A 25,875-nucleotide genomic window follows, 5' to 3' on the forward strand; every position below is an offset into this window, starting at 1 on the left:
AGAGTGTCCCAGGGAGGGACATCACTGAGATACTGGAGCAGAGCGCCCCAGGGAGGGACATCACTGAGATACTGGAGCAGAGCGCCCCAGGGAGGGACATCACTGAGAGACTGGAGCAGAGCGTCCCAGGGAGCGGCTTCACTGAGAGACTGGAGCAGAGCACCCCAGGGAGGGACATCACTGAGATACTGTAGCAGAGCGCCCCAGGGAAGGACACCGTCTCAGAGACTGGAGCAGTGCGTCCCAGGGAGCGGCTTCACAGAGAGACTGGAGCAGAGTGTCCCAGGGAGGGACATCACTGAGATACTGGAGCAGAGCGCCCCAGGGAGGGACATCACTGAGATACTGGAGCAGAGCGCCCCAGGGAAGGACACCATCTCAGAGACTGGAGCAGAGCGTCCCAGGGTGCGGCTCCACTGAGAGACTGGAGCAGAGTGTCCCAGGGAGGGACATCACTGAGGTACTGGAGCAGTGTGTCCCAGGGAGGGACATCACTGAGAGACTGGAGCAGTGTGCCCCAGGGACGGACATCACTGAGAGACCTGAGCAGAGCGTCCCAGGGAGGGACATCACTGAGGTACTGGAGCAGAGCGTCCCAGGGAGGGACATCACTGAGACACTGGAGCAGAGCGTCCCAGGGAGGGACATCACTGAGATACTGGAGCAGTGTGTCCCAGGTAGGGACATCACTGAGAGACTGGAGCAGAGCGCCCCAGGGAGGGACATCACTGAGAGACTGGAGCAGAGCGTCCCAGGGAGGGACATCACTGAGAGACTGGAGCAGAGCGTCCCAGGGTGGGACATCACTGAGAGACTGGATCAGAGCATCCCAGGGAGCGGCTTCACTGAGAGACTGGAGCACAGTGTCCCAGGGAGCGGCTTCACTGAGAGATTGGAGCAGAGCGTCCCAGGGAGGGACATCACTGAGAGAGGGGATGCAGTGACCATTGGGAAAGGCTCAGGCTCCATCCCCGTTCTGTGCTGAGTTAACCTGATCACACACCCAGTGTGGTACTGAGCCCCACACGCAGAGTAGGAAAAGCCCATGCCCCATCCCCGGCCTGCTGAGTTACCCGACATCATATCCACTGTGGTACTGAGCCCCACATACTCAGAGGATGCGACAGTGTAGAGGGAGCTTTACTCTGTATCTAACCCGTGCTGGACCTTCCCTGGGAGTGTTTGATGGGACAGTGTAGAGGGAGATTTACTCTGTATCTAACCCGTGCTGGACCTGCCATGGGAGTGTTTGATGGGACAGTGTAGAGGGAGCTTTACTCTGTATCTAACACGTGCTGCGCTTACCACCCCCCGGGAGTGTTTGATCGGACAGTGTAGTGGGAGCTTTAATCTGTATCTAACCTGTGCTGTACCTGCCCTGGGATTGTTTGATGGGACAGTGTAGTGGGAGCTTTACTCTGTATCTAACCCTGTGCTGTACCTGCCCTGGGAGTGTTTGATGGGAGAGTGTAGAGGGAGCTTTACTCTGTATCTAATCTGTGCTGTACCTGTGCTGGGAGTGTTTGATGGGACAGTGTAAAGGGTGCTTTACTCTGTATCTAACCTGCGCAGTGCCTGCCATGGGAATGTTTGAAGGGAGAGTGTAGTGGGAGCTTTAATCTGTATCTAACCTGTGCTGTACCTGCCCTGGGATTGTTTGATGGGACAGTGTAGTGGGAGCTTTACTCTGTATCTAACCCTGTGCTGTACCTGCCCTGGGAGTGTTTGATGGGAGAGTGTAGAGGGAGCTTTACTGTGTATCTAATCTGTGCTGTACCTGTGCTGGGTGTGTTTGATGGGACAGTGTAGAGGGAACTTTGCTCTGTATCTAACCAGTGCTGTACCTGCCATGGGAGTGTTTGTTGGGACAGTTTAGAGCGAGCTTTACTCAGTATCTAACCTGCGCTGTACCTGCCCTGGGAGTGTTTGATGGGACATTGTAGTGGCAGCTTTACACTGAATCTATCGCGTGCTGTACCTGCCCTGTGAGATTTTGTTGGGACAGTGTAGATGGAACTTATTCTATATCTAATCGTGCTGTGACTGCTGGGGCAGCAGTTTAAACTTAAATGGTTGCCATTCCCCACGCTTCACAGTCTTAAGGTTTAAACCCAGACACACTGTTTGGTTTTGTCAATCCTGTTATTAATAAACTCCGTCTGTTCACACCAGAATGTTGTGTCTCTCACTGGTGTCTGGGATCCTCAGGCAGTTCCTTCACGGGTCAGTGCTGTGTGTTGCTATTGAACCGTGGGAGGCGCCATGGCAAGTCTCCATCGTGACCAGAATTGAACACAATAATCCAGCCAGGGCCTAACCAGTGATTTATAAAGGTTCAGCATAACTTTGTTGCTATTGTTGTCTGCCTCGGTTTTCAATGCTAAGGAGCCCATGCGCTTTATTAACAAACGTATCACCTTGTCCTGCCATCTTCTAAGGCTTGTGTATGTAAATGTCCATGTCTCGCTTTTCCTGCACCCCCTTTAAAATTGTTCAGTTTAGTTTATATTGCCTCTTCTAATTTTCCTCCAAGGTTACTCTTTCTCACTTCTCTACATTAGTTTTAATCAGCCTTCTGACATTTTGTAATTATTTTAAATCCTTCATGGGATGTGGCCACCGCTGGCATTGCCAGCATTGATTGCCTATCCCTCTTTGCCCTTTAGAAGCTTGTGGTGAGCAGCATTCTTGAACCACTCCAGTCCATGAAGGTACTCCCACAGTGCTCTTACAGAGGGGTTTGCAGAATTCTGACCGATCGATGATGAAGAAACGGCAATATCTTTCCAAGTCAGGATGGCATTTGCGTTGGGTGGGGGGCTTATAGTTGCTGGGGTTCATATGCGACTACTGCCCTTGTCCTTCTAGGTGGAAGAGTCCGCGGGTTTGTGAAGTGCTGGGAAGAAACCTGGGTGAGTTGCTGCAGTGCATCTTGTAGATGGTACACACTGCAGCCACGGTACGCTGGTGGTGGAGGGAGTGCACGTTTAAGGTGGTGGATGGGGTGCCGAACAAGTGGGCTGCTTTGTCCTGAATGGCATCGAGCTTCTTGAATGTTGTTGGAGCTGAACTCATTCAGGCAAGTGGAGAGTATTCCATCACACTCCTTACTTGTGCCTTGTAGATGGTGGAAAGGATTTGGGGAGGCAGGAGCTGAGACACTCGCTGCAGAATACCAACATCTGTCCTGCTCTTGTAGCCACAATACTAATGCAGCTGGTCCAGTTAATTTTCTGGTGAATGGTGACCACCAGTATATTGATGGTGGTGGAATTGGCGATGGTGATGCCATTGATTGTCAAGGGGCAGTGGCTAGACTCTCGCTTGTTAGAGATAGTCATTGCCTGGCACTTGTGCGATGTTTGTGATACTTGCCACCTTTCAGCACAAGCCTGAAATTCGGCCAGGTGTTGTTGCATGCGGGCATTGAATGCTTCATCATCTAAGGATTTCCGAATGGAACTGAACACTGTGCAGTCATCAGCAAACATCCCCACTTCTGACCTGATGATGGAAGGAAGATCATTAATGAAGCAGCTGAAGATGGTTGGACCGAGAACAATGCCCTGAGGAACTCCTGCAGCGATGTCCACGGGCTGAGATTATTGACCACAAACAACCACAACCATCTTCCTTTTTGATATGTATGACTCCAGCCAGTGGAGAGATTTCCCCGTCATTCCCATTGACTTCTGTTTTAGGAGGGCTCCTTAATGTGACATTCGTTCAAATTATGCCTTAATGTCGAGGGCAGACACTCTAAATTCACCTCTGAAATTCAGCTCTTTGTCCATGTTTGTAATGACATGGAGCCCAGTGGTCCTGACGGAATGCAAAGTCAGCAGCGGTGAGCAGGTTACTGATGAGTCAGTGCCATTTAATAGCACTGTTAACGACACCTTTAATCACTTTTCTAATTTCACCAGTCTATCTATGTCCTCCTGAAGCCTAATTTGATCCCCTCAGTTTCATCTGCAAATGTTCAAATTATGCTCTTTATATATTTATGTCTATATCATTAATATATATCAAAAAGAGCAGTTGTCCGAATAGCGACGCCAGGAGGACACAACAGTGCACTTCCTCCCAGTCTGAACAACAGCTTTTCACCACTACTCTTGTTTTCAGTCCATTAGCCAATGTCAGATCAGCGCTACCATTTCCCCTTTGGTCCTAACCACTCTATTCAATGGCACATTATCAACCCCATTTTTAAATTCCATATACACAACAGCAACCACACTATGCCCTTCAAACATTTCCGTTACTTCATCAAATAACTCAATCAGGTTTGCCAGACACATCTCTCTGTTAAGATATCCATGCTGGTTGTCATTTATTAACCTATGATTTTTCCAAGTGTCATATAATTTTCTCCAGGAGTATGGCCTCTAGAAGTCTCCCCACCACCGATGTAAGGCGGACTGGCCTGTAGTAAAAGCGTTTATCACCCTCCTTTTTTAACAAGGTGTAACATTTGCAACACTCCATTCCTCTGGCACAACTCCCATATCCAAGGAGGCTTCAAAGATTCTGGCCGGATCCTGCGCTATTTCCACCGCTCCTTCCCTCAGCAACTCTCATACATCCCATCAGGACCAGGGAAATGTTCTACTTTGCTGTGGTATAAGAATTGCGGGATGGACAGGGGTTAATTGAAGCTGTTTGTTCAGTGATTGTAATTAATGTTAGTCTCCAAGGGCTAAGTCAAGGTGTTTGTTCAGTGACTGCAATGAATGTCAGTCTCTGTGGACTCAAATTGTATCAGTGCAGGGTTTCCCTCTTCTATTAATAAGGGTCTCCTTTCAATGTGTTATCCCATAGTGCCAGTGAGAGCATCACCTCCAACATTAACAGTGATCAGCATGCTGCTCCACAGAGAGGGACTCGGAATCTGAGAATAGTATATTGGAATGTTGCAACAATGGGTCGGAATCTGAGAGCAGTAAATTGGAATGTTACAACAATCGGCAGGAGTTTCATTTGGGAGTTTGACGTTCTTGCTGCATATTATGATGGACTACCATTAGACTATCGGATACAGTTGGCACTTCAGATTATTCAATATATTTACTATCCACTCCTTGCTGCTGTTGTTGTTCCTGGTAAGTCTCTCTATCCAGCTATTCTATTAACCATATTTTACTGTATTAATGTTCATGCCATTTACTCTCCCTCCTTGCTGCGACTGTTATTCCAGGTAAGTCTCTGAATTCAGCTATTAACTCTACAAACCTTTGCCAACTGTATTACTGTTCTTGTGAGCTACTCTCTCATCTTTGCTGCTGTTGGTGTCCCTGGTAATTCTCTATATCCAGCAATTTGATCTGTAAACCACGTTTTACTGAATTACTGTTTTTGTCATTTAAATCTTGGGAAGAAGAAAGCCATTTTCTTCGGTCCTCGTCATAAACTCCTTCCTCTATCTACCAACTCAGTCCTCTTCCCTGGCCAATGTCTGAGGCTGAACCAGACAGTTCGCAACCTCGCCGTTCTCTTTGAACCTGAGATGAGCTCCGACTTGATATCCTATGAATCACCAGACCAGCCTACTACCACCTCCATAATATCATCTGTCTCCGTGCTTCCACTGCATAAACCCTCACCTGTGCCTGTGTTAATCCTGACTCGACTATTCCAATACTCCACTGGCCGGCCTCCCAGTTACAAGCATCCATAAACTAGGGCTCATCCAAAACTCTGCTGCCCATATCCTAACTAGCATAAGTCCCGTTCACCCATCACCCCTGTGATCACTGACCTACATTGGTTCCCGATCCGGCAATACCTCGATTTTAATATTCTAATCCATGTGTTCAAAGCCAACAATGGCCTCACCCCTCCAATTAGTCCCATTCCCTGCTCTTTTCCCATAGTCCTGCAAAGTGCTCCCCTTCAAGTATTATCCAATTCCCCTTTTAAATTTAATATCTTCCCCTCTCTACCTCTCCCAGTCTTTCTGTCTCTATTTTTTATTTCTATCCTTCACTCTATCTCTCTCCCTCTTGTCTCTCTCTGTCTCTTGCTCATAGTATCCTAGAATAGTACAGCACAGAAGGAGGCCATTCGACCCATCGTGTCCATGCTGTCAATTTGAAAGTGCTATCTAATTAGACCTATTCTTTAGCCAGAGCCCTGTAGTTCATTTTCCCTTCAACTAAATATCAAATTCCCTTTCAAAAGTTGCTGCTGAATTTGCTTCCATCACATTTTCAGACAGTGCATTTCAGATCAGAACAACTCACTGCATAAAGAAAGTTCTTCACATCTCTCCTCTGGTTCTTTTCCAAATACCTTTATTCTGTGTCCTCTGTTTACCCACCATTCTTCCACTGGAAACAGACTTACTTACTCTATCAAAACCCTTCATGATATTGAACATCTGTATTAAATCTCCCCTTATGAAAAAGGACAAGGATAGACGAGGAAAAAGGTTCTCAGTTGGGGAAAGGATAATTTTACTAAGCTGAGATGTGATTAGCAAAAGTGAACTGGAAACAGCTACTTGACGGGAAATCAGTGTCTGAGCAGTGGGAGGCATTCAACGAGGAGATAGTGAGGGTTCATGGCAAATATGTTCCCACAAATCAACAGGGTGGGCCTCCCAAATCCAGAGTCCCCTGGATGTCACGAGGCATACAGGGCAGGTTAAGGGGAAAAGGGAAGAGTTTGTCAGTATCCAGGAGCAAAATAAGACAGAAATCCCAGAGGAGTATAGAGATCACAGGGGTTCAATTAAAAAATGAAATTAGGAAAGCACAGAGAGGGCATCAAAGATATTGACAAGTAAAATCAAGGAAAACCCAGAGATGTTTTATGAATGAATAAAGAGCATGAAGATAACTGAAGACAGAATACGGCCTATTAGAGACCAAAATGGTGGAGGCAGGAGTCGTGGGATTCGTCCTTAATAAATACATTGCGTCTGACTTCACAGCAGAAGTGATGACGCTGACATTGTAGTTGAGGAGGAGTCTGAAATATTAGATGATATAAATATAGTGAGAGAAGAAATGTAAAAGAGCTTAGCATCTTTGAAAGTAGACAATTTCCAGGCCCGGATGAAATGTATCACAGACTGTTAAGACCGGCAACAGAGGAAACAGCATAGGATCAGACCATCATTTTCTAATCCTCTGTGGCTACTGGCATGCCGTCAGAGGAATGGAGTAATTCTTATTCTCTACAGTTGTTTAAAACGGGAGAAAGGGATAGACCAATTACAGCCCAGTCAGCCTGAATTCGGTGCAGGAAAAATTATTGGAAAAATCTGACAGTCAGTATAAATCGGCATTTAGAAAGGCATGGCACAATCAAGGACTGTCAGTATGGATTTGTTAAGGGAAGGTCTTGTCTGAGTAACTTGATTAAATTTTTCGAGGAAGTATCGAGGAGGGTCGATGAGGGCAGTCTATTTGCTGTAGTCTGTATAGATATTAGCAAGGCCTTTGATAAGAGCCCGAATGACAGGTTGGTCAAAAAAGTAAAAGCTCATGGCATCCAAGGGAAAGTGGCAAGTTGGGTACAAAAATTGGCTCATTGGCAGGAAGCAAAGGGTAATGGTCGACGGGGATTTTGTGACTCGAAGGCTGTTTCCAGTGGAGTTCCACAAGACTCAGTACTGGCTCCCATACTTTTTGTGGTATCTATCAATGATTTAGACTTCAATGTAGGGCGCATGATTAAGAAGTTTGCAGATGATACAAAAATTGGCTGTGTTGTTGATAGTGTGGAAAAAAGTTGTAGCCTGCAGGAAGATATCAGTGGTCTGGTCAGGTGGGCAGAAACTTGGCAAATGGAATTCAATTTGGATATGTGTGAGGTAATACATTTGGGGAGGGCTTATAGGACAAGACAATACACAATAAATGGCAGGATACTGAGAAGTGTAGAGGAACAGGGGGACCTTGAAGCGCATCTCCACAGATCTCTGAAAGTAGCAGACCATTTAAACAGGGTGGGTAAGAAGGTATACTGGATACTTTGCTTTATTAATCGATGCATAGAATATAACAGAAGGTAGGTTATGCAAGAATTGTATAAAACACCAGTTAGGTCAGAGCTAGAGTATTCTTTACAGTTCTGGCCATCATATTACAGGAACGATGTGATTCCACTGGAGAGGGTACAGAGGAGATTTACGACTTTGTTGCCAGGACTGGGGAATTTTAGTTAAGAGGAAGATTGTATAGTACCTGGTTATGCACTTGAAGGGTTGTAACCTGCAAGGCTGTGGACCAAGAGCTAGAAAGTGGCATTAGGCTGGAGAGCTCTTTTGCAGCCATCGTGAACACGATGGGTTGATTGGCCTCCTTCTGTGCTGTAAAGGTCTATGATTCTTAACATTCGCTGCTCTAAAAAAGAACAATCCCAGCTTCTCCAGTCTCTCCTGGTAACTGAAATCCCATATCCTTTGTACAATTCTGGTAAATCTCCTCTACACCTTCTCTAATCCTTGAACTGCTGGCAAAAGTGTGTTTCTTAGAATTCGACACAATATTAAAGCAGGGGCCTAACCAGTGATTTGGAAAACGGTAGCCTTTCTTCCAGAATTTTGTTATCTTTGCCTCAGTTTGTAAAGCCAAGGCCTGCATTTATTAACAGATGTCGCAAATTGTCCTGCCACCCTCAAAGATTGGAATAAGTACACCCCAGGTCTCTCTGATCGTGCACTCCCTTTAAAATTGTACAGTTTAGCTTATATTACATCATCTAGAGCCATCTTTTGTTTCTTACCTTGTCCCATTACCTCTCCTTTTGCCTTACACAATCATCGCTTCTGTCAGTCAATCTCTCCTGTCTTCCATCTATCACAGACCTCCCCTTTGTTCTTTCTGCCCCTCCTCCCTGCCCCTGCTTAAAATATCTCTTCCTTAACTTTTTCCAGTTCTGTCGAAAGGTTCGACACGCAACGTTGATCCTTTATCTCTCTCCTCGATGCAGGCTGACCTGCTGAGTGTTTCCAGCATTTTCTATTATTATTTCAGATTTCCAACATCTGCAGTATTTTGCTATTGTAATAGTGGCAAATGGTTGTTTTTCAGTAGCTGGGAAGCATACAGTGGTGTCCACCAGGGGTTCCTGTTCAGACCACTGGTCTGTTATGTACATCAATGACAATGACTTGGGTACACACCACATAATTTCAAAGTTTGCAGATGTCAGGAAACGCATAAATGTTAATAAACGGTGAGAAGGACAGTAAAATACATCAGGAGGGCACAGACAGTCTGGTGAAACGGGCAGAATAATGACAGATAAAATTTAACACAGAGAAGGGTGAAGTGATACATTTTGGCAGGAACTGGAAAAAGTTAAGGAAGAGATATTTTAAGCAGGGGCAGGGAGGAGGGGCAGAAGGAACAAAGGGGAGGTCTGCGATAGGATGGAAGACAGGAGAGATTGACTGACAAAAGGGATGATTGTGTAAGGCAAAAGGAGAAGTAATGGGACAAGGTAAGAAACAAAAGATGGCTCTTGATGATGTGTGAATGATGATGGCAGCAACATTAACAGCTTCCTTGTGAGGAAACAAAAGAAAAATATCTATGTAAAGAAATACAGGGGCTGATTTATAGTCTGAAATTGTTGAAGTCGCTGTTAAGTCCAGAAGGCTGCAAAGTGCCTAATAGAATGATGAGGTGCTGTTACTCGAGCTTACTGTGGTTGACACGGCCCTTGACCGTGAGCGGTCCATTTCCCACACTTCTGCTCTCACCCCTTCCCCTCCCTCCCACAAGCATGATAGAGCGACCCTTGCCCTCAGCTTTCACCCCACCAGGCTGCACATTCTGCGGATCATCCTCCTCCATTTCCGCCACCTCCAGCGTGATTCCACCACCAAACACATCTTCCCCTCACCTCCCCTTTCGGCATTCCGAACGGACCACACCCTCTGCGACACCCTGGTCCACTCCTCTATCACCCACAACACCCCTTCCCCTTTGCCCGGCACCTTCCCATGAAAGCACAGGAGATGCAACACCTGCCCTTTTATCTCCTCCCTTCGAACTGTCCAGGGCCCTATACATTCCTTCCAGTGTAAGCAGCAATTTAATTGTACTTCTTACAATTTAGTTTACTGTATTCGCTGCTCACAATGCGGTCTCCTCTACATTGGGGAGACCAAACGCAGATTGGGTGACTGCTTTGCCGAACACCTCCATTCAGTCCGTAAGGGTGACCCCGAGCTTCCTGTTGCCTGCCACTTTAATTCACCGCTCCACGCCCACTCTGATCTCTCCATCCTCGGACTCTTACACTGTTCCAATGATGTTCAACTTAAGCTTGAGGAACAGCACCTCATCTTGCTATTAGGCTCTTTACAGCTTTCTGGAATTAACATCGAGTTCAACAATTTCACACTATAAAGCGGACCCTGTATTTCTTTATATTTATTTCTCTTGTTTGCTCACATGGTAGCTTTTAATGTTGCTGCCATCATCATTCACGCATCGTCTGGAGCTATATTTTGTATCTTATCTTGTCCCATTACCTTTCCTTTTTCCTAGCACCATCATGCCTTTTGTCAGTCAATCCCTCCTGCCTTCCATCCTATCACAGACCTTCACTTTGTTCTTTCTGACCCTCCTCCCTGCCCCTGCTTGAAAATCTCTCTTCCCTAACATTTTCCAGTTCTGACGAGGGGTTCGACCCGCAACGTTGACTCTGTTTCTCTCTCACTCCATGCTGCCTGACCTGCTTAGTGTTTCCAGCATTTTCTGTTGTTATTTCATTTAACACTACTCTCTGATTTCTGTCGCTTATCCAATTTCCGAGACATGTTGCCACTGACTTTTTAATCCCATAGGCTTCAATGTTGGTATTATGTGGTACTTTATCGGACGCCTTTTGATGGATAGGCAAATTGAGAAAGTATAGGCAGTAGCAATCATAGCATCATAGAATCATAGAACTGGTGGGCCAATTTGTGTTGCCGCCCCGCTCTGATCACAGGCCTCACCTGGGTTCAATCAGTGAATAACAAAATCATTGAATTTAATCCTATTTTATTATTTCTATCTATTTGTTCTCAGCCAATGGGTGATGCTGTCAAGGCCAATATTACTTGCCCATCCCTAGTTACCCATGAGAAAATGGTGGGCCTCCAGCTTGAGCCACTGCAGTCCGTGCAGTGAAGATCCTCCCACAATATTGTTACTGAAGGAATTTCAGGCTTTCGACCCAGTGATGATGAAGGAACAGTGATACATTTGAAGGGTTTGGTAGCATAGTGGTTATGTTGTTGGCTAGTAAACCAGATGCCAGGACGAAAGAACAAGAACTCAAATCCCATCAGCTGGGGAATTTTAATTCAATTATTTAGACAAATCTGGAATAAAAAGCTAGTGTCAGTAATGGTGACCATGAAACTACTGGACTATTGCAAACATCCATCTGGTTCACTAATGGCCTTTAGGGAAGGAAATCTGCCGTCCTTACCCGGTCTGACCGAAATGTGACTCCAGACTCACTGCAATGTGTTTGACTCGTATCTGCCCTCTCAAAGGGCCTAGAAAACCACTCAGTTGTATGAGGCGGCTCACCACCACCTTCTCAAAGTAACTAGGGATGGACAATAAATGAAGGCCTTGCCAGCGGTGCCAACATCCCGTGAATGCATAAAACAAATCTAAGACTGGATACTGTGTGCCTTGGGGTTGATGGCGTTCTGTGCTACAGTCCGAGTCGAATATTAACCCTTCCTCTGTGCCTCTTGTCCCCTTGATGCCAATTGCAGACAACATCTGTGGCCCTGGGGGTGAAACGTACTTACAGTTAAATCAGAAGCATAAACAAACTAGAGGCAAAAATTTTACTGAACACTTGGCAATGAGCTGGGGCTGAACACGTGGAGGAGAATATTAATAACGAGGCATTCCCGGACTGGGGGCCAATGTAGGTCAGCGAGCACAGGGGTGAATCTGGTTATTCTTATTTAGATAAAATTCAATTAACACACAAACAAGAGGGCAGAGCCGCAGCCACTGACACAGAAATACTCACAAAAGCTTTTTAAAGAGGCCAGACGAGTCACACAGTCTTTTTAAAGAGACAGGACCAGTCACACTGTCTTTTTAAAGAGATAGGACCAGTCACACAGTCTTTTTAAAGAGACAGGACCAGTCACACAGTCTTTTTAAAGAGACAGGACCAGTCACACAGGCTTTATATAGAGACAGGACCAGTCACACAGGCTTTATAAAGAGACAGGACCAGTCACACAAGCTTTTTAAAGAGACAGGACCAGTCACACAGGCTTTATAAAGAGACAGGACCAGTCACACAGTCTTTTTAAAGAGACAGGACCAGTCACACAGTCTCTTTAAAGAGACAGGACCAGTCACGCAGGCTTTATATAGAGACAGGACCAGTCACACAGGCTTTATAAAGAGACAGGACCAGTCACACAGGCCTTATATAGAGACAGGACCAGAAACACAGGCTTTATAAAGAGACAGGACCAGTCACACAGTCTTTTTAAAGAGACAGGACCAGTCACACAGTCTCTTTAAAGAGACAGGACCAGTCACGCTGGCTTTATATAGAGACAGGACCAGGCACACAGGCTTTATAAAGAGACAGGACCAGTCACACAGGCTTTTTAAAGAGACAGGACCAGTCACACAGGCTTTATAAAGAGACAGGGCCAGTCACACAGTCTTTTTAAAGAGACAGGACCAGTCACACAGGCTTTTTAAAGAGACAGGACCTATCACACAGGCTTTATATAGAGACAGGACCAGTCACACAGGCTTTATATAGAGACATGACCAGTCACACAGGCTTTTTAAAGAGACAGCACCAGTTACACAGGCTTTATAAAGAGACAGGACCAGTCACACTGGCTTTTTAAAGAGACAGGACCAGTCACACAGGCTTTATAAAGAGACAGGACCAGAAACACAGGCTTTATAAAGAGACAGGACCAGTCACACAGGCTTTATAAAGAGACAGGACCAGTCACACAGGATTTTTAAAGAGACAGGACCAGAAACACAGGCTTTATAAAGAGACAGGACCAGTCACACAGGCTTTATAAAGAGACAGGACCAGTCACACAGGCTTTATAAAGAGACAGGTCCAGTCACACAGGCTTTATAAAGAGACAGGACCAGTCACACAGTCTTTCTAAAGAGACAGGACCAGTCACACATACTTTTTATAGAGACAGGACCAGACACACAGTCTTTCTAAAGAGACAGGACCAGTCACACAGTCTTTTTATAGAGACAGGACCAGACACACAGTCTTCCTAAAGAGACAGGACCAGTCACACAGTCTTTTTATAGAGACAGGACCAGTCATACAGTCTTTTTATAGAGACAGGACCAGTCACACAGTCTTTTTAAAGAGACTGGACCAGAAACACAGGTTTTATAAAGAGACAGGATCAGTCACACAGGCTTTATAAAGAGACAGGATCAGTCACACAGGCTTTGTAAAGAGACAGTACCAGAAACACAGGCTTTATAAAGAACATAAGAACATAAGAACATAAGAACATAAGAAGTAGGAGCAGGAGTAGGCCAATCGGCCCCTCGAGGTTGCTCTGCCATTCAATAAGATATTGGCTGATCTGATCCTAACCACCAATCCACTATCACAGAACCATCTCCTGAGTCTAACAGAATTAGACACACGAAATAGGAGCAGGATCAGGCTACATGGCCCCTGGGCCCGCTCCGCTACCCACAGGGCCATGACCGATCCGAACCTAGACTCATGTCCAAATTCCTGCCCGCTCCCCGTAACCCTTAATTCCCTTTACTTCTAGGAAACTGTCTGTTTCTGTTTTAAATTTATGTAATGATGTAGCTTCTACAGCTTTTTGAGGCAGCATATTCCATGGAATTACCATAATCTGAGTGAAGCAGTTCCTCATCATCTCAGTTTTGAAAGAGCAGCCCATTATTCTAAGACTATGCCCCCTAGTTCTAGTTTCACCCATCATCGGGAACATCTTCCCCGCATCCACCCAATCCAACACCTTCACAATCTTAATAGTTTCAATAAGATCGCCTCTCATTCTTCTGAACTCCAATGAGTAGAGTCCCAATCTTCTCAACCTCTCCTCATATGTCCATCCCCTCATCCCCGGGATTAACCGAGTGAACCTTCTTTGTACTGACTCGAGAGCAAGTATGTCCTTTCTTAAGTATGGACACCAAAACTGTACGCAGTATTCCAGGTGCGGTCTCACCAATACCTTGTACAACTGTAGCAATACCTCCCCATTTTTATATTCTATCCCCCTAGCAATGAAAGCCAATATTCCATTGGCCTTCTTAATCACTTGCTGCACCTGCATACTAACCTTTTGAGTTTCGTGCACCAGGACCCCCAGATCCCTTTGTACTTCAGTACTTTCAAGTTTCTTGCCATTAAGATAATAACTTGCTCTACGATTTTTCCTGCCAAAGTACATAACCTCACACTTTCCAGTATTGTATTCCATCTGCCAAACCTCTGCCCACTTACTTAGCCTGTCGATGTCCCCTTGCAGGTTTTTTATGTCCTCCTCACTCACTACTTTCCCTCCCATCTTAGTATCATCTGCAAATTTGATATGTTACACTCGGTCCCCTCCTCCAAGTCGTTAATATAGATTGTAAAGAGTTGGGGAACCAGCACTGACCCCTGCGGAACACTACTAGTTACTGATTGCCAGTCTGAGAATGAACCATTTATCCCAACTCTCTGCCTTCTGTTAGATAGCCAATCCTCTATCCATGCCAGAATATTACCCCCAATTCCGTGATTTTTTAACTTAAGCAATAATCTTTTGTGTGGCACCTTGTCAAATGTCTTTTGGAAGTCTAAATACACTACGTCCACTGGTTCCCCTTTTTCCACCCTATACGTTACTTCCTCAAAGAACTCCAGCAAATTTGTCAAACATGACTTCCCCTTCATAAAACCATGCTGACTTTGTCCTATTAAATTATGATTATCCAAATGTCCTGTTACTGTCTCCTTAATAATGGACTCCAAAATTTTACCTACCACAGATGTTAGGCTAACCGGTCTATAGTTTCCAGCCTTCTGTCTACTGCCCTTTTTAAATAAGGGTGTTACATTAGCAGTTTTCCAGTCTGCCGGGACCTTTGCCAAGTCCAGGGAGTTTAGGAAAATTATTACCAATGCATGCACAATCCCTACCGCCACTTCCCTCAAGACCCTAGGATGTAAGCCATCAGGTCCAGGTGATTTATCCGCCTTGAGTCCCATTATTTTACCGAGTACCGCTTCCTTAATGATTTTGATCGTGTTTAGCTCCTCCCCCCCTTTAGCCCCCTGTTTGTCCAGTGTTGGGATATTCTTAGTGTCTTCTACTGTAAAGACTGATGTAAAATATTCATTCAGTGTTCTTGCCATCTCCATATTTCCCACCATTAATTTCCCGGTCTCATCCTCTAAGGGACCAACATTTACTTTAGCCACCCTTTTTCTTTACATATAACTATAAAAACTATAAAGAGACAGGACCAGACACACAGGCTTTAAAAAGAGGCAGGACCAGAAACACAGGCTTTATAAAGAGACAGGACCAGACACACAGGGCTAGAAATTCAGTACGCTTTGCACCCAGTTTTCACCCAAAGAGGGCTTTTGCGCCACTTGCTGAGCTTTCGCCGATATTCAGCGCTGCGGTAATGGCGGCGTTAACCAGTAGCGCAGCGCCACCACCGATGATGTCATCGCTGTGCGCAGTGCCCCGCTACCACCCCGCTACCGGCCCGACCGCCATATTTAGTTGCGGCCGCCTCTTCCGTAGCGGCCGCAAACAGCAATCAGAAAACGGGGCCGTCCTGTAGCCTTAGTGGGGCGCTTTAAGGTGGAGGTGCGGCTGGCCGCTTTTTCGGCGGCCGCCTGCCCGCACCTCCTTCCCCGGCCTCCTCCACCCCCCCCCGCGGCATTGCCAGCTGCTTTCCGCGAACCCGGCACTTCTCCGTGGCGCCGGGCTCATTTGCCGGCACTATCCAGCGGCGATCTCCCCATTGCAGGCACCTCCCCCTTAAGAGAAGGAGGAGGCCTGCAGTACCGCAGCCTGCCGCTCCGCAGCGGGTGGCGCAGCGGCGCCTAGAGCGCTGAAATTCAGTTTCAGCGCCCCAAGCGGGGGCGGGCACACCCTGGAATAGCGCCCGGTTCCGAATTGGGGCGCAAAAACTGAATATCTGACGGGCGCAACTGGCTCCACGGTCAGCGCTAACTTTTGGGCACATGCCAGCTGGCGGGCCCAAAGTGAATCTCTAGGCCACAGTCTTTATAAAGAGACAGGACCAGACACACAGGCTTTATAAAGAGACAGGACCAGACACACAGGCTTTATAAAGAGACAGGACCAGAAACACAGGCTTTATAAAGAGACAGGACCAGAAACACAGGCTTTATAAAGAGACAGGACCAGTCACACAGGCTTTATAAAGTGACAGGACCAGTCACACAGGCTTTATAAAGAGACAGGACCAGTCACACAGGCTTTATAAAGAGACAGGACCAGAAACACAGGCTTTATAAAGAGACAGGACCTGAAACACAGGCTTTATAAAGAGACAGGACCAGTCACACAGGCTTTTTATAGAGACAGGACCAGTCACACAGGTTTTATAAAGAGACAGGACCAGAAAAACAGGCTTTATAAAGTGACAGGACGAGAAACACAGGCTTTATAAAGAGACAGGACCAGACACACAGGCTTTATAAAGAGACAGGACCAGAAACACAGGCTTCATAAAGAGACAGGGCGAGAAACACAGGCTTTATAAAGAGACAGGACCAGAAACACAGGCTTTATAAAGAGACAGGACCAGACACACAGGCTTTATAAAGAGACAGGACCAGTCACACAGTCTTTTTAAAGAGACAGGACCAGTCACACAGGCTTTATAAAGAGACAGGACCAGAAACACAGGCTTTATAAAGAGACAGGACCCGTCACACAGGCTTTATAAAGAGACAGGACCAGTCACACAGTCTTTTTAAAGAGACAGGACCAGTCACACAGTCTTTATAAAGAGACAGGACTAGAAACACAGGCTTTATAAAGAGACAGGACCAGACACACAGGCTTTATAAAGAGGCAGGACCAGTCACACAGTCTTTTTAAAGAGACAGGACCAGTCACACAGTCTTTATAAAGAGACAGGACCAGACACACAGGCTTTATAAAGAGACAGGACCAGAAACACAGGCTTTATAAAGAGACAGGACCCGTCACACAGGCTTTATAAAGAGACAGGACCAGTCACAAAGGCTTTATAAAGAGACAGGACCAGTCACACAGGCTTTATAAAGAGACAGGACCAGAAACACAGGCTTTTTAAAGAGACAGGACCAGAAACACAGGCTTTATAAAGAGACAGGACCAGTCACACAGGCTTTATAAAGAGACAGGACCAGACACACAGGCTTTATAAAGAGACAGGACCAGTCACATAGACTTTATAAAGAGACAGGACCAGACACACAGGCTTTATAAAGAGAAAGGACCAGTCACATAGACTTTATAAAGAGACAGGACCAGTCACACAGGCTTTATAAAGAGACAGGACCAGTCACACAGGATTTATAAAGAGACAGGACCAGTCACACAGGCTTTATATAGAGACAGGACCAGACACACAGGCTTTATAAAGAGACAGGACCAGTCACACAGGCTTTATATAGAGACAGGACCAGACACACAGGCTTTATAAAGAGACAGGACCAGACACACAGGCTTTATAAAGAGACAGGACCAGAAACACAGGCTTTATAAAGAGACAGGACCAGAAACACAGGCTTTATAAAGAGACAGGACCAGTCACACAGGCTTTATAAAGTGACAGGACCAGTCACACAGGCTTTATAAAGAGACAGGACCAGTCACACAGGCTTTATAAAGAGACAGGACCAGAAACACAGGCTTTATAAAGAGACAGGACCAGAAACACAGGCTTTATAAAGAGACAGGACCAGTCACACAGGCTTTTTTAGAGGCAGGACCAGTCACACAGGTTTTATAAAGAGACAGGACCAGAAAAACAGGCTTTATAAAGTAACAGGACCAGCCACACAGGCTTGTTAAAGAGACAGGACCAGTCACACAGGCTTTATAAAGAGACAGGACCAGAAACACAGGCTTTATAAAGAGACAGGACGAGAAACACAGGCTTTATAAAGAGACAAGACCAGACACACAGGCTTTATAAAGAGACAGGACCAGTCACACAGTCTTTTTAAAGAGACAGGACCAGTCACACAGGCTTTATAAAGAGACAGGACCTGAAACACAGGCTTTATAAAGAGACAGGACCCGTCACACAGGCTTTATAAAGAGACAGGACCAGTCACACAGTCTTTTTAAAGAGACAGGACCAGTCACACAGTCTTTATAAAGAGACAGGACCAGAAACACAGGCTTTATAAAGAGACAGGACCAGACACACAGGCTTTATAAAGAGACAGGACCAGTCACACAGTCTTTTTAAAGAGACAGGACCAGTCACACAGTCTTTATAAAGAGACAGGACCAGACACACAGGCTTTATAAAGAGACAGGCCCAGAAACACAGGCTTTATAAAGAGACAGGACCCGTCACACAGGCTTTATAAAGAGACAGGACCAGTCACACAGGCTTGATAAAGAGACAGGACCAGTCACACAGGCTTTATAAAGAGCCAGGACCAGTCACATAGGCTTTATAAAGAGACAGGACCAGAAACACAGTCATTATAAAGAGACAGGACCAGTCACATAGACTTTATAAAGAGACAGGACCAGTCACATAGACTTTAGAAAGAGACAGGACCAGTCACATAGACTTTAAAAAGAGACAGGACCAGTCACATAGACTTTATAAAGAGACAGGACCAGTCACACAGGCTTTATAAAGAGACAGGACCAGAAACACAGGCTTTTTAAAGAGACAGGACCAGAAACACAGGCTTTATAAAGAGACAGGACCAGAAACACAGGCTTTATAAAGAGACAGGACCAGTCACACAGGCTTTATAAAGAGACAGGACCAGACACACAGGCTTTATAAAGAGACAGGACCAGTCACACAGGCTTTATAAAGAGACAGGACCAGACACACAGGCTTTATAAAGAGACAGGACCAGTCACATAGACTTTATAAAGAGACAGGACCAGTCACACAGGCTTTATAAAGAGACAGGACCAGTCACACAGGCTTTATAAAGAGACAGGACCAGACACACAGGCTTTATAAAGAGACAGGACCAGACACACAGGCTTTATAAAGAGACAGGACCAGAAACACAGGCTTTATAAAGAGACAGGACCAGTCACATAGACTTTATAAAGAGGCAGGACCAGTCACACAGGCTTTATAAAGAGACAGGACCAGTCACATAGACTTTATAAAGAGACAGGACCAGTCACACAGGCTTTATAAAGAGACAGGACCAGAAACACAGGCTTTATAAAGAGACAGGACCAGTCACACAGGCTTTTTAAAGAAACAAACGCTGCAAATGAAACGGCCTAGAAATTGCTCTCGGGCGGTGGTTTAAAACAGGCGGTATCAGACCCGAAATTCTGATTGGAATTTATCGGCCATCAGATCTGTCCTTACAGATTCTCAGTCCATTAATGTTCATTCACAGGTTCTAATATTGAACTGAATATGGCCCCTTAGAACCTGCTTATTTTGCTTACATTAATTCGTACTATGTGTACTTGTCCTTAATATAGAGAAATGTTTAATAAAGTTATTAGAATTAGTAGGTTCTTGCCCACATGTCATCCCTCTGTCTATAGATAGTAATGTATAACACTTTTGACGTGTGCCTTATAGGTATTGGAGATAATTTGGGGAGTCAGCAGGGGAGTTATTCACCACAGAATTCCCAGCCTCTGACCTGCTGTAGTAGCCACGACATTTATGTGGCTGGTCCAGTGAGTCTCTGATCAATGGCGACTCCTAGGATTTTGATGTTGGAGGATTCATAAGAACATAATAAGTAGGAGTAGGAGTGGATCATTTTGCACCCCGAGCCTGCTCCGCCATTCAATAAAATCCTGGCTGAACTGATCTTGGTCTCAACATCACTTCATTTTCCACTCCAAATAACTCTTGACTCCATTATCTTTCAAAAATCTGTCTATCTCCACCCAAAATATATTCAATGACTCAGCCTCCCCAGGTCTCGGTGGTAGAGATGCCATTGACTGTCAAGTGGAAGAGGTTAGATTCCCTCTTGTTGGAGGTGGTCATTGTCCGCCACTTGTGTGGGGAGAATTTACCATAATGACACCAGGGATGAGGGATTTCAGTTATGTAGGGAGTGGGGAGTGGGGAGACAAGAAATGCTGGGATTGTTCTCCTTATAGCAGAGAGGTTTAGTGGGAGATTTGAATAGTGTTCAAAATGATGAGGGGTTTTGATACAGTAAGCATGGAGAAACTGTTTCCACTACTTGCCTTGTCATTACCAAAAGGAAAGGACACAGAAAAAAATAATCGGTGAAAGAAACAGAGAGCAGAAGAGAGAACTTTGGTCACACGGTGAGTTGTTATGATCTGGAATGAACTCTGAAAGTCTGGTGGAAGCAGATTCAGTGGGCTCAGGTAATAGCACTCTCAACTCTAAGTCAGAAGGTTGTGGGTTGAAGTCCCACTCCAGCCATTTGAACACAAAAATCGAGGCTAACACTGCAATGCAGTACTGAGGGATCGCTGCAGTGTTGAAGAGGCAGTATTGAGGGAGCATTGCATTGTAGGAAGGGACGTTTTTTGGATGTGACGTTAAACCGAGGCCCCGTCTGTTCTCTAAGGTGAACGTAAAAGTTCCCATGGAAATACATCGAAGCAGAGCAGCAGAGTTAACCCAGTGTTCTGACAAATATTTATCTCAATCAACATCACCAAAGGAGATTATCTGGTCATTATCACATTGTTGTTCGTGGGAGCTTGCTGTGCACAATTTGGCTGCTACGTTTCCTGCAGCAGTGGCTACACTTCAAAAGCACTTCATTGGCTGTAAAGCGTTTTGGGACATCTTAAGATCTTGAAAAACGCTACATAAATGCAATTCTCTCTTTCTTAACTGTAAGTTACAAAAGGTAATTGAATATATACTTGAAAATGAGACAACATCAGGGCTATGTGGAAACGGCTCAATTTTTCATTACCATTCACGACATGATATGACAGCTTTAAAATAATCTGATCTGTTGGTTGTGGGATCACTTGGCTCTGTCCCATTTCATCCACTGAGCACGATGGTAGTGGCATATGATATGATGGAGGGTGTCCTCGGGGTGAAGGCGAGACTATTCTCCACAAATATTATGCAGTGGTCAGTCCTACTAATATCGTCATGGACAGATGCATATGCGATAGGTAGGTTGGTGAGGACGAGGTCAGTCAGGCTGTGCTCTCATCTTGGTTCTCCCACCACCTGCCACAATCCCAGTCTAACAGCTGCGTTTTTCAGGGATTGGTTAATGATGATATTTCCGAGCCACTCTTGGTGATGGACATTGAGCTTTACCCTCTCCCGACCCAGAGTGTATTTGTATCCTTTCTGCACTCGGTTTCCAGCATGAACATGCGCTGAGTCATCAGCTGAGGGAGGGCGGTAGGGGGTAATCAGCAGGAAGTGACCTTACCATGTCTGACTGGAAGAAATACGACTGAATTATGTACTTAGTCAATGTTGAGGACCCGAAGGGTTTCTCCCTCCCAACTGTAGATCCCTGTGCCTCCACCTCTATTCGGTCTGTGCAGACCCTGGGACGGTGATGAGGGAGTCGGAAATATTGACTGATAGGAATTATTCTGTGAGTAAGACTATGCGAGAATTCAATATTTCCAGAGGGTTTAATGGACTATTGAGATGCATACAGGGTATTTATCTCATTGGTTAATGTTTGAAGCATTTTCTTTTGATTCCTTCGTATCAGTCCTTTGCTCCTGTTAATCTTTCTTCCCCTCAGTCAAACACCACCACATGTTTGTGTGGTTAAGGTCACTCTTTATAAACTTGCTGTTCTTGTTCTTGTCCTAGTTTCAGACAAGATAGAAATGAAATGGGAATCAAATTCCTGAACTGAGGCGGGGGCAGTAAAATCTATGCAACCTCGAAATTAAATCTCAGGATTTAGGTGGCTGCAGTGTAAACTAGGCAGCCCAGGGAATGAAATTCCCGGAATGAGGCTGGAGCAGAGCTATCTAGGTGGCCCTGGGAATGAAATTCCTCGACTGAGGCGGGAGCAGGGAAATATAGTCAGCCTGAAGAACAACATTCCTGAACTGAGGCTGGAGCAGTGTAATCTTTGCTGTCCTGGGAATGTAATTCCTGGATTGAGGAAGGAGCAGTGTAAACTAGGTGGCTCTAACAATTACATTCCTGGATTGAGGAGGGAGCACTTTAAACTAGATGGCTCTGCTAATGAAATTCCTAGGTTGATGTGGGAGCAGTGTAAACTAGGTGGCCCTGTCAATGAAATTCCTAGATTGAAGCGGGAGCAGTGTAATCTAGGTGGCTCTGACAATGAAATTCCTGGATTGAGGTGGGAGCAGTGTAAACTAGGTGGCTCTGGCAATGAAATTCCTAGATTGAGGCTGGAGCAGTGGAATCTAGGTGGCTCTGGCAATGAAATTCCTGGATTGAGGCGGGAGCAGAGTAAACTAGGTGGCTCTGGCAATGAAATTCCTGGATTGAGGCTGGAGCAGTGTAATCTAGGTGGCCCCGGCAATGAAATTCCTGGATTGAGGCTGGAGCAGTGTAAACTAGGTGGCCCCGGCAATGAAATTCCTGGATTGAGGCTGGAGCAGTGTAATCTAGGTGGCCCCGGCAATGAAATTCCTGGATTGAGGCTGGAGCAGTGTAATCTAGGTGGCCCCGGCAATGAAATTCCTGGATTGAGGCTGGAGCAGTGTAATCTAGGTGGACCTGGCAATGAAATTCCTGGATTGAGGCGGGAGCAATGTAAACTAGGTGGACCTGGCAATGAAATTCCTGGATTGAGGAGGGAGCAATGTAAACTAGGTGGCCCTGGCAATTAAATTCCTAGATTGAGGCGGGAGCAATGTAAACTAGGTGGCCCTGGCAATGAAATTCCTGGATTGAGGCGGGAGCAGTGTAAACTAGGTGGCCCCGGCAATTAAATTCCTGGATTGAGGAGGGAGCAATGTAAACTAGGTGGCCCTGGCAATTAAATTCCTAGATTGAGGCGGGAGCAATGTAAACTAGGTGGCCCTGGCAATGAAATTCCTGGATTGAGGCGGGAGCAGTGTAAACTAGGTGGCCCCGGCAATTAAATTCCTGGATTGAGGCGGGAGCAATGTAAACTAGGTGGCCCTGGCAATGAAATTCCTGGATTGAGGTGGGAGCAATGTAAACTAGGTGGCCCTTGGAAGGAAATTCCTGGGTTGAGGCGGGAGCAATGTCATGTAGATGAGTAAATGTAAGAAGTCACACAACACCTGGTTATAGTCCAACAGTTTTATTTGAAGTCACAAGCTTTCGGAGCGCTGCTCCTTCGTCAGGTGAAGTGAAGAGATGCATATAGATACAGCTTATATAGTCAGAGAATAATGTCAGATGTTTACAGGTAATCTTTCTAACTGCCATTTATCAAACCTCGGCAGAGAGATAATCACAGCAATTAAAGGTGTGAATGGTGTCCAAACAGGTCAGTCAGGAAAACATTACATCAACGAACAATGAGGTGGTGTCACTAAGGGTCAAATGTTGCAGATGCTGGGGTCTGTGTGAAAAACAATAAAACAGACAAAAAACTTTTTTTCTGCTGGAAATCACAGCAGGTCAGGCCGCATCTGTGTAGAGAGAACAAGCCAACAACGACTCGAGTCTGGATGACCCTACGTCAGGTGGGGTTACATGTAGCGTGACATGAACCCAAGATCCCGGTTCAGGCCGTCCTCATGGGTGCGGAACTTGGCTATCAGTTTTTGCTCGACGATTTTGCGTTGTCGTGTGTCTCAAAGGCCACCTTGGAGAATGCTTACCCGAAGATCGGAGGCTGAATGTCCTTGACTGCTGAAGTGTTCCCCGACTGGGAGGGAACACTCCCGCCTGGCGATTGTTGCACGGTGTCTGTTCATCCGTTGTCACAGTGTCTGCATGGTCTCGCCAATGTACCATGCTCCGGGGCATCCTTTCCTGCAACGTATGAGGTAGACAACGTTGGCCGTGTCACATGAGTATGTACCATGTACCTGGTGGGTGGTGTCCTCACGTGTGATGATGGTATCTGTGTTGATGATCTGGCATGTCTTGCAGAGGTTGCTGTGGCAGGGTTGTGTGGTGTCGTGGTCGCTGTTCTCCAGAAAGCTGGGTAATGCTCCTAGAAGTGGTCATTCTTCTCTCCCACCCCCCGTGCAGCTGATCCCCCAGTGGTGCCATGGCCTTTTCTCTGGCTGCTCTTCCCAGTGGAGCCATCACCACCACAAGTTTCCAGAACTGTGAACCAGTTAGTGAGCGAGATGCACTCTGGGGTTTCCTGCCCTACCTGCCTGGTCCTCATACTCTGTCTGCTGGTCACCAATTCCCTCTCTGCCTGCACACTCTGAGGCTGTGGGGTGACCACTTCTAGGAGCATGCTTTCCAAGTATTTCTCTGCCTCCATGATGCACTGTAGTGACTCCAGCTGCCGCTCAAGCTCCAAACACGGAGCTCAGGTTGATGCAGTTGGCGACACTTCCTGCACATGTGGTCGTCTAGGCCATAAGAAGCATCCAGGATATCCCACATGCACACGATGTGCAAATGACAGTACTGAGCTACCCTGCCATGCCTCTATTTACCAGTCTATTGGGATAATTTCGCAGAAATAAACTTAAAACTTTACAAGAAACTCTCAAAAGCTTCTCACCAATCAGCACCTCCCTCTTTTAGATGGGCTATGAACTACGTCTGTCTGATGGTCACCCATTCCCTCTCTGTCTACACAGTCTTAAGCTGCCGGGTGACCACCACCTGAAACGTGCTATCCACGTAGCTCTCAGCCTACAGATGGACCGCACTGTCATCAGCGGCTTCTCAAGCTCCAAAATTTGTGGGAAGTGTCCTGGGATTCCCAAATGGCACAGGATGTGCACTCCACGTTACTGAGGTGCTGGCTCATGCCTCTACTTAATTGACTATTAATTAACTTAACAGAATTAAACTCAAGACTTAAAAAAGTCATCATCTACTCACCATTTCTTGTTTCAGCATCTTTCCTTGTGCTGACGTCACTTACCTCGCTCCCTTATGCTCGCTCCCGGCTCCGGGTTCTCTGGCCTACCTTTATCTGCAGCTGCCCCTCTCATTCTCTCCTCCTCCCCCCTCTGCCCCTAATTCCTACTCTCTCCAAATTCACAACCATAGCACTCTGTTTAGAAGCACTCCTTTTAGGATCACTCTGTGCAGGCCACTGAAAAAAATGGATTTCCACAAAACTTGTTCTATGATTTACTCCATACCAGGATTTCAGGATCAAAAAAATAACAATCAATGAATTGCCCTAAACGACAGGATCTTAGAGCTGATACCACTGATGGAACGATGTGACTCACCTACATGGTGTGGAGATGCCAGAGTTGGACTGGGGTGGACAAATGTAAGAAGTCACACAACACCAGGTTATAATCCAACAGCTTTAATTGAAGTCACAAGCTTTCGGAGTGCTGCTCCTTCGTCAGGTGAAGTGGAGAGAGTGCCAGGATGTCACTGAGCGGCTGAAGAACATTCTGAGTGGGGACGGTAAACAGCCAGACGTCATTGTCCATATTGGCACTAACGAAATAGGCAGAAAGAGAGATGAGGTCCTGCAGGCAGACGAAAGGGAGCTAGGAAAGAGATCAATAGGCAGGGCATCAAAGGTAGCAATCTCTGGATTACTCGCAGTGCCAAG

The 25,875-nt window shown here is 45.9% G+C and overlaps 1 protein-coding gene across 1 annotated transcript in view; it reads left to right on the top strand.

Moving 5' to 3' along the window:
* The first annotated feature begins 4,727 nt into the window (after nucleotides 1–4,727).
* The window catches only part of LOC147086910 (putative G protein-coupled receptor 139), a 37,926-nt gene continuing 16,778 nt past the window's right edge, over nucleotides 4,728–25,875 (top strand). Inside the window, exon 1 of the mRNA XM_085978157.1 lies at nucleotides 4,728–5,105. Within this exon, the coding sequence (XP_085834283.1) occupies nucleotides 4,925–5,105 (181 nt within the window). The 5' untranslated portion in view covers nucleotides 4,728–4,924. The remainder of the gene's footprint in view (nucleotides 5,106–25,875) is intronic.

Source organism: Somniosus microcephalus, unplaced genomic scaffold, assembly GCF_052327205.1.
Source record: "Somniosus microcephalus isolate GS21.2 unplaced genomic scaffold, FLI_Smic_1.0 unresolved_chr6, whole genome shotgun sequence".
In the NCBI taxonomy this organism is placed as follows: Eukaryota; Metazoa; Chordata; class Chondrichthyes; order Squaliformes; family Somniosidae; genus Somniosus; species Somniosus microcephalus.